Source organism: Phocoena phocoena, chromosome 13 (genome assembly GCF_963924675.1).
Source record: "Phocoena phocoena chromosome 13, mPhoPho1.1, whole genome shotgun sequence".
Classification (NCBI taxonomy): Eukaryota; Metazoa; Chordata; class Mammalia; order Artiodactyla; family Phocoenidae; genus Phocoena; species Phocoena phocoena.
In genome coordinates, this window is record NC_089231.1 from 82,300,195 (window position 1) to 82,308,199 (window position 8,005).

The 8,005-nt window shown below is 46.2% G+C and overlaps 1 protein-coding gene across 1 annotated transcript in view; it reads left to right on the forward strand.

Moving 5' to 3' along the window:
- The window catches only part of P2RX7 (purinergic receptor P2X 7), a 52,521-nt gene that overhangs the window by 22,375 nt on the left and 22,141 nt on the right, over positions 1–8,005 (forward strand). Inside the window, exons 3-5 of the mRNA XM_065889357.1 lie at positions 301–369; positions 4,666–4,738; positions 5,760–5,856. Of these exons, the coding sequence (XP_065745429.1) occupies positions 301–369; positions 4,666–4,738; positions 5,760–5,856 (239 nt within the window). The remainder of the gene's footprint in view (positions 1–300; positions 370–4,665; positions 4,739–5,759; positions 5,857–8,005) is intronic.

The following is an 8,005-nucleotide window of genomic DNA, read 5'->3' on the forward strand; positions in this document are numbered from 1 at the left end:
AACTTAATGGGATTTCACTGTGTCCAAAAAATGAAAAGGCTGCTTTTGAGGCTGGAATGGAAAACCGATGCTCAATCAATTTGAACTGTTCCTCTGCTCTCCCTCAGCTCAGCAGGGCGGCTCATCCAGCTTTGATATTAGGCCTCAGGGCTGTCAGTTGCTTCCAGACCCTGATTTCTAGACTGAAACTTAGAAGAGTGGAAAGGTTTGCCCCCAGGCACTTGGCCAGCTGGATTACTATGATTAAGTAGTTCTGTTCTCAATGGCTTTACATTTGCCTTCTCTCCTTTTTCTCTGCAGGGGAACTCTTTTTTTGTGATGACAAACTTTCTCAAGATAGAAGGCCAAGAGCAAGGGTTGTGTCCTGAGGTAAGATGTGATGGGTGACAAGAGTTCCTGGAGGAGACACAGGTCAGAGGAAATGGAAACTGACACCAGGCGTGTTTTGGAGCCCGCAAATATTTACTGAGCCTCTGCTTGCTACAAAGCAGGGGTGTAGATCTGGGCTGGGTGGAAAGGGTGAGAAGATGTTGTAGTTCTCCCTCTGTAACCACCAGATCTTGATCTGTCCCCCTGGGTCTCCAGCTCCAGCACTAGGAGCCTGTGCAGCTCAAGGCCCGCTTTCTCCATCGCTCACTCCCTCTGCAGCTCATGACAACAGGGATCCTTGGCCTTTGCACAGCACCTCATGTTTCAGTGGAGCCTCACTTCAACTTTAGGGGGTAACAGCATTCCCAGCCCCATTTTACCGGTCAGCACAAAGATCAGAGAGGTTCAGTGACCTCCCCAATGTCACACAGCTTGCTGGAGGCAGAGCCAAGCTTAGAATCCAGTTGTCCTCATTCACAGCTTCTGCCACGGTCCACTGTGAACTGCCTGCAGGGCCAGCCTGGGAATCAAGTTTGATTTTTCATCCCACTTCTTAGAGTTTTAGGCTCTATATGAGGTAGGAATGCTCCCATGTCTCTTGCCGTCACCACTACCACCCATGCAGTCTTTCCCAGACTGCATGGGTGGTAGTGGTGATGGCGGGAGACATGGCTAGTGGGTAGTGGTGAAGGCGGGAGTGGGTAGTGGTGAAGGCGGGAGACATGGGAGCATTGCCCTCTCCGTACTCTCCACCTTCCCCTACTTTTTCTGGAAAGCTTTCTTCCCTACCAAAACATACTGGTCGTATTCTGTCCCATCCCAGTCCTGCTCTCTGCTCTGTAAAATGATAACTAGCTATTCTGGTAAGTTTGTCTATAGCAAAATTTGTCTAGGCAACACACTCCTGCTGTTCCCCTCTCGAGTAACACACCTGCGCTTTACCAGGGACCGTCCCAACTGAGGGGCACAACGCTGTGGCAATATTGAGCGGGTCCCCAGCCTGTGGGGAAGACCAGCCTTGCCTGTGGGTCTTGCTCGTCAGCCTACTCTGGTGACAAGGCCTAGATTTCTGAGTGTCTGAGAGATCAGGGTGGATAAGCTCTATCTCATTACAGTCTTTGGCGTCATTTCTACCTAAACTTAGAAACAAGCTAACATTCCCTTGGTGTCTATCTCAATAACGTTCCCCTAAAAGGAGACCTCTCTATGTTTATCTTGCCCCCATCTCCCCTTAAATGTTCCTGCTACTCTAACGAAGTAGCGGGCGTCAGTCCAACTAAACACTCCCTCCCACCTCCCTTCCCGGCAGCATCCAAAATTGTATCCAGTTTGGGGCCAGTTTGCTTCCCTTTTGTCCCATACTCTGGAATTGCTACTTACCCTCCACGCCTGTGGTACTTTGCACAGATGCTTTTCTTTTCTTTTCTTTTTTTGGCTTGCTGCGGCTTGTGGGATTTTTGTTCCCCGACCAGGGGTTGAACCCGTGCCCTCAGCAGTGAGAGCTCGGAGTCCTAACCACTTGACCACCAGGGAAGTCCCTCACAGCACTTTTCAAGTTACTGAGACTGGTAAGGAAGACAGTTAGGGTAGCCCAGAGCCTGGATTTAGGAGCTAGACTGTAAATGGTTTAATACTTGACGTATTAGCTTTGTGACTTTGGGCAGGTGGCTTCACCACTCTGTGCCTTGATATGTTCATTTGCAAAATGGGGCTAATTACAAAACCTAGCTCTTAGGATTTTTGAAACAAATGAGCGAATCTCTGTGACAGGCTGGAAACAAGGCATGATACATTGTAAGCACTGGATAAATGTGAGCTGTGACAGTTCAAATGACAAGTTACTCTTTCTCAGACAGGATGTCACTCAGACTGACTGGAACTCAAAGAGCAGCCCAGAGAGCACTATGTAACTCTTGGGACTTTAACCTGTGACCCAAGCTGGTTTGGGTTGCTCTAATGGGATATTCGCCTCCTCTCTTTGCATACTGACACCCACCCTAACTCTGATCAAGAGGTGGAAGTCAAGGACAGGGCTTGACTCAGTAAATATGGCCAAACCCCAGCGGTACACCAAAATGAAGAGACATTGGTTATAATTATCTATTGCTGCATAACAAACTACCCTGAACCTGGTGGACTTAAAGCAACAAGCATTTTACGAGCTCTCATAGTTCAGTGGTTGACTGACCTTAGCTGGGCAGTTCTGCTGATCTTGGGATCTGCATGGGATCTCTCACGGCGCTGCAGTCGGATAGCGGCTGGGGCTAGCACCATTTGGAGGCTCAGCTGGGGTACCGGGATGGCTGCCCTTCTCTTCCTCTCCGGGAACTCTCAAGGATTCTCCTCCTTTCAGAGTCTCTCCGCATAGTCTTTCTAAACTTCCTCATAGCAGCTCAGGTTCCCCCAAGCCAAAAGAAGCTTCCAGGCCTCCCAGGCTCAGTACTAGAGCTGACACAGTATTACTTCCACTGCCTTCTGTTGGTTATTTGGTCAGAGCCAGCCCAGCTTCAAAGGGAAGGGGAAACCCTCTACCTCCCAATGGCAAGAGCGACAAAGAATTTGTGGCCATCATCAACGCATGTGACAACCACAAAAACAGATGATTAAAACGTCTTTTTAAAAAATATATTTATTTATTTATTATTTATTTATTTGGTTGCACTGGGTCTTAGCTGCGGCTCGCCAGCTCCTTAGTTGCGGCATGCGAACTCTTAGTTGCAGCATGCATGTGGGATCTAGTTCCTTGACCAGGGATCAAACCCGGGCCTCCTGCACTGAGAGCGTGGAGTCTTATCCACTGCGCCACCAGGGAAGTCCCACGTGTTTATTTTCTTTTAATTTTGGAATTTCTTTTGGAGAGTAAAATAGAGACAGTTTATCTTCTTTCCTGAGATTTCTTTCCAGTCAATAATCAAAACAACATAGCTTCCCATGAGCCACAGTAAATGATCATTTGTTCATTCATTCCACATTCATCAAGACCCACTACGTGTCAGGCACTCAAACTACAAAGATATGACCCAGGCCTTGTATTCAAATGGTTCATAGTGTAGTTGGAGGTCACAAGGGCAGCAAACCAAGGACATGCTGGGTAACAGGAAGAAAGCAACTTGGGAAGAAAAGAGAACATGAAAGAGATTGAAAACTACAGGAAACGTTCACTGAGCAAGAGCCATGTGCTAAACCCTTTCTCATCATAATTCATTTAATTTTCACAACAACCATATAAGACAAATCTGTTCATTCCCCTTTTACAGGGAAGGAAACTGAGGCTCAGAGAGGAAAAGTTCCTTGGCTGAGGCCACTCAGCTAGAAAATGGTGCAGCTATTGCCGAACCTGGTTGTACCTGGGTCCAAGCCTGGGGACTCCCCTGAAGCTCTGTAAAATTGCACAGAAGAGGCTATTTTCACAGAGGTTCTGGTTTCCCCAAGATGGGCCCGTAAACCTGGTCCCTGAAAAATGGGAAGCCGAGTATGCATAAACCAAGTCATCTCATTTTTCTTTTCCTCATTCTGTCCTCAGCTCTTATTGAAAGCTGATTGACCTCATTTTCTTAGGCCAGGAGAGAGTGCTGGCTGGAGTCCTTTATTTCCACATTTCCTGCTGAGACTTTGTGCCTGTCTGCTTCACTTGTTTCTGGAGCCACAGGGCTGCTTGAACCAGGCCCCCTGCTCTCCAACACAAGGGTTGTCCCCGAAAGTGGCCCCTGGCATACGCTTCTTAGAATTTCATTAATTTTTATTTTTTATTGAAATGTAATTCACATACCATAAAATTCACCGTTTTAAAGTGTACCATTTAGTGGTTTTTAGTATATTCACTGAGCTGTGCAGCCATTATCACTATCAGTTTCCAGAACATTTTCATTATTCCAAAATGAAACCTCATACCCATTAGCAGTCACTCCCATTCTTGCTTCCCTCAGCCCCTGCGGCCACTGATCACGCTTTTGTCCATGGATTTGCCTGTTCTGAACATTTCATATACACAGAATCATACAATATGTGGTCTTTAGTATCTGGCTTCTTTCACTTAGCATCCATCATGTTTCAAGTTTCATCTACATCGTAGCAGGTACCAGTACTTCATTCATTCCTATTTGTGGCCAGCCAGATAACATTCCACTGGATGAATGTCCTGGATTTTACTTGTCCATTCATCTACAGGTGGATATTTGGGCTGTCCCGTTTTTTTGGCATTATGTGCAAGCTTTTGTGTGGACATAGACATCTGCCCTTCTGTATCGCAGGGACACACGATGCTTATTCCCCACTACCTTGTCCTTCTCTCTGCAGTACCCCACCCGCAGGACGCTCTGTACCTCTGACCAGGGTTGTAAAAAGGGACGGATGGGCCCAAAGAGCAAAGGTATGTTCTGTTTCTTTTCCTGAGACCCCGTGGGTGGATGGTCTGGAACCTTGGTGACATTCGAGATGCCCAGATTTTTAGCCTCTGGCTCTCAGCTGCCTTCGTCCACCCTCCCCAGGCCATGGATAAGCCTGTACCTGCCCCATGCCTCGACTCTGAACCCAGAGGACCAACTGCTGACTATGAATGTGACTCTAACTCCCAGTGAGAGCAGCTCCTGAAAACCTCGCAGAATTAGTCCCTTCAGGGTGCTCATTGATAGAAAAACTGAATGGCCCATAGCATCATCTGAGTGTTCTAAGTGTTTCCTCTTGAATTTCCCCAAAGGTTGAAAAGGATGAATGTGTACCCCCAGGGCACCTGGGGACAATATTAACCTTCAGAATTTCCAAAGCTCTTGTTTTAACTTAAGGCACATAATAAAAAAATTACCACAAAAAAGAAAAAGTAAAAACCATCATTGTTTATAATACACCTGTACACAAAAAAGCATATGAATATTCAATTCCATCCCATATGCATTTGAGTTGGTGGAGAGGTCATTAATATTATTTACTATTTAACTTTCCCCTCAAAAATTTGTTAATGACACTGATACTCCAGGAAGATGTGCCATGCTTACTCCATGGCTCTGTACATCCTGGTACATGCTGTATGCACCTAGAGGGACTCAGATGCCTGTTTAGAAGCCAAGTTCTAGTCCATTTATACAAGGCAAAAGAATATACCCTGTTCAGCTCCCCCCTCAGCCATCTTTTCTTGCAGAGAAACCAAAAAAATCGAATGGCATCCACGGTCTTTCTGTGTTCTTTTTGATCCTTTTTTGAAAAGCTTACTGTTCTATGTGTTGCTTGCTTGATTTTTCTTATGTAAGTTTGTGGTTTGGATGGGTTTCATGGAAACTGAAACTGCTTGGGTTGAAAAACATAGTCTCTTGCTTGAGTTGAGTGGCGTTTCCTCCCCCCCCACCCCCACCTCGTTCTTTCATACATGTGCTTCTACGACCCCTTGACCCCCACAGGAATCCAGACCGGCAGGTGTATAGAGTATAAAGGGAAGCAGAAGACCTGTGAAGTCTCCGCCTGGTGTCCTGTGGAGGCAGTGGAAAAGGCCCCAGAGTGAGTTGTAGGGAGGGGACAGACACGGTGGCCCTCAGCTTTGAGCAGATGAGGTTCTGCCAGGCACTGTTCCAACTTCCCTTCTCAGCACCGTCCCCCCAAGTCCCAGGGCTTACTGGCTTGGTGGCTCCTGTGCCAGGCACACTAGTGGTCTCTGGGAGGCCCCTGATAGTTGTTAAAATACTGAAGTCATTCCGTACCAACTGGTAAATAGCTAATACCTTCAACACCCTTGGGTGCCCCTGTCCCTTGGCTGTCCCAGTACCTTCCAGGGCACCCCCAGGTACCTCCTCCAGTGCTACAGCAGGATCCTTTCAGACTGCCAGTGTCTGTACTGAGTGATTAAGGAAGAGAAGGTGGGAGGGAGGGAGGGGAAAAAGGAAAAAGGAAGGAAGAGGAAGGGAAGGGAGAAGAAAAGGAAGGAAAAGGAATGGAAGGGGAGGGCAGTTTTCCTAAGTTAAATGTTCATAGTGACATACAGATTTGGTGGTCCCCTGTATTGACTCTTCTCTTTAACACAAAAGGTCAGGCCCAGAGGGCAGAACTTGATGTTAAATCTCAGAAACCACTGGGAGGGCTGCATTTCAGCAGAGAATAAGGAGAGCGGGATTCAAATCCTGGCTTTAACACATCCTTGCTGTGTGACCTTGAACAAGTGGCTTAACCTCTTTGAGCTTCAGTTTCCTTGTCTTTAAAATGAGGGTAATAGGACTTCCCTGGTGGTCCAGTGGTTAAGACTCCGAGCTTCCAACACAGGGGGGCATGGGTTCAATCCCTGGTTAGGGAACTAAGATCCCACGTGCCGCTCGGCGGGGCCAAAAAATTAAAATATAAAATGAGGATAATAATTGCACCTACTTCACTGGGCTGTTGTGAGAATTAAATGAGATAATACTTGTACAGTGATTGCAAAGTGAGCCCTGTGCTTGGCACACAGTAAATGCCCAATAACACACACACAGATGATCTGCCCCTAGACATGTGGTGGTTCTAGACCAGCACTGTCCAATGGAACTTTCCACATTGATGGAAAGGTTCTGTACCTGCACCATCCAATATGGTAGCCACTAGCTACATGTGGCTATTAAGCACCTGAAATGTGGTTACCACAACTGAGCTGAATTTTTACTTTACTTTAGCTTAAATAGTCACACATGCCACAAATGCCTAAGAGATGTTGGACTATATTGGACAGTGCAGCTCAAGACAAATGTGACTCAGGGCCACACTATCAGTATCTCTGGGGCAAAGAGAAGACTTCCCCAAACGGACTTTTTAGAAGGTTCAGGCAAAAGTTTCTTAGGTCAGGATGCGAAGCACTAGGCAGTATCAGCCCGTCCGGCCCTCAATCGTTAATGGCACAACCCTGGTTCATTTGTAGGTCAGGGAAGTTTCTTTGTCACTGAATGAATGTTCAGCACCTGGGTGGGACATCAGCCTACATTCAAGGAGTCCCTAGTTCAAGGCAAGAGGCTTCTCGATTGCCTGTGGTTTTCAGTCCTGGCTCTGCCACCATTCATTCATCAGATAAATACTGTGTATCTCTAATGTTCTGGGCCCTGGGCTGCAATTTTACATGACCCTGGGCAAGTAACTCCCTGAACTTTAGTTTCTTAGATGTTATACAAATGGATTACTAAGATGATTCATTTAATTGTTTGTCCAACACATCCATTACCATGTAGTAGGTGTTAGATATTTATTTTACATGTAACCATACACAATGGAGGCAGTGCTAAATTTTTTGTAAAATTCAAGAAGACCCAGATATGCAGCAGATCCCAAGACTCTTGCTATCTAATATCGGGTTGACCAAAAACTTCGTTTGGGTATTTCGTAACATTGTACAGAAAAACCCGAACGAAATTTTTGGCCAAACCGATAGACGAGATAAGACACATGTACAGAGGGCTGTAATTCATAATAGAAAATTATAAGTGTCATGAAAGAGGAATAAAGGGGATCCTGTAGTCCTTTGATTCTTAGAGTATTGCCCAGGAAGTGTGGGGTTTAGAATGTTCTAAAGGCAAAGGGTCTGGCATATAGCAGGCATCTGTTGTAAATCAGATTTTTTGTGTGTGCAAGGGACAAATATAACTTTAACTGGGGGGCTTCCCTGGTGGCGCAGTGGTTAAGAATCCGTCTGCCA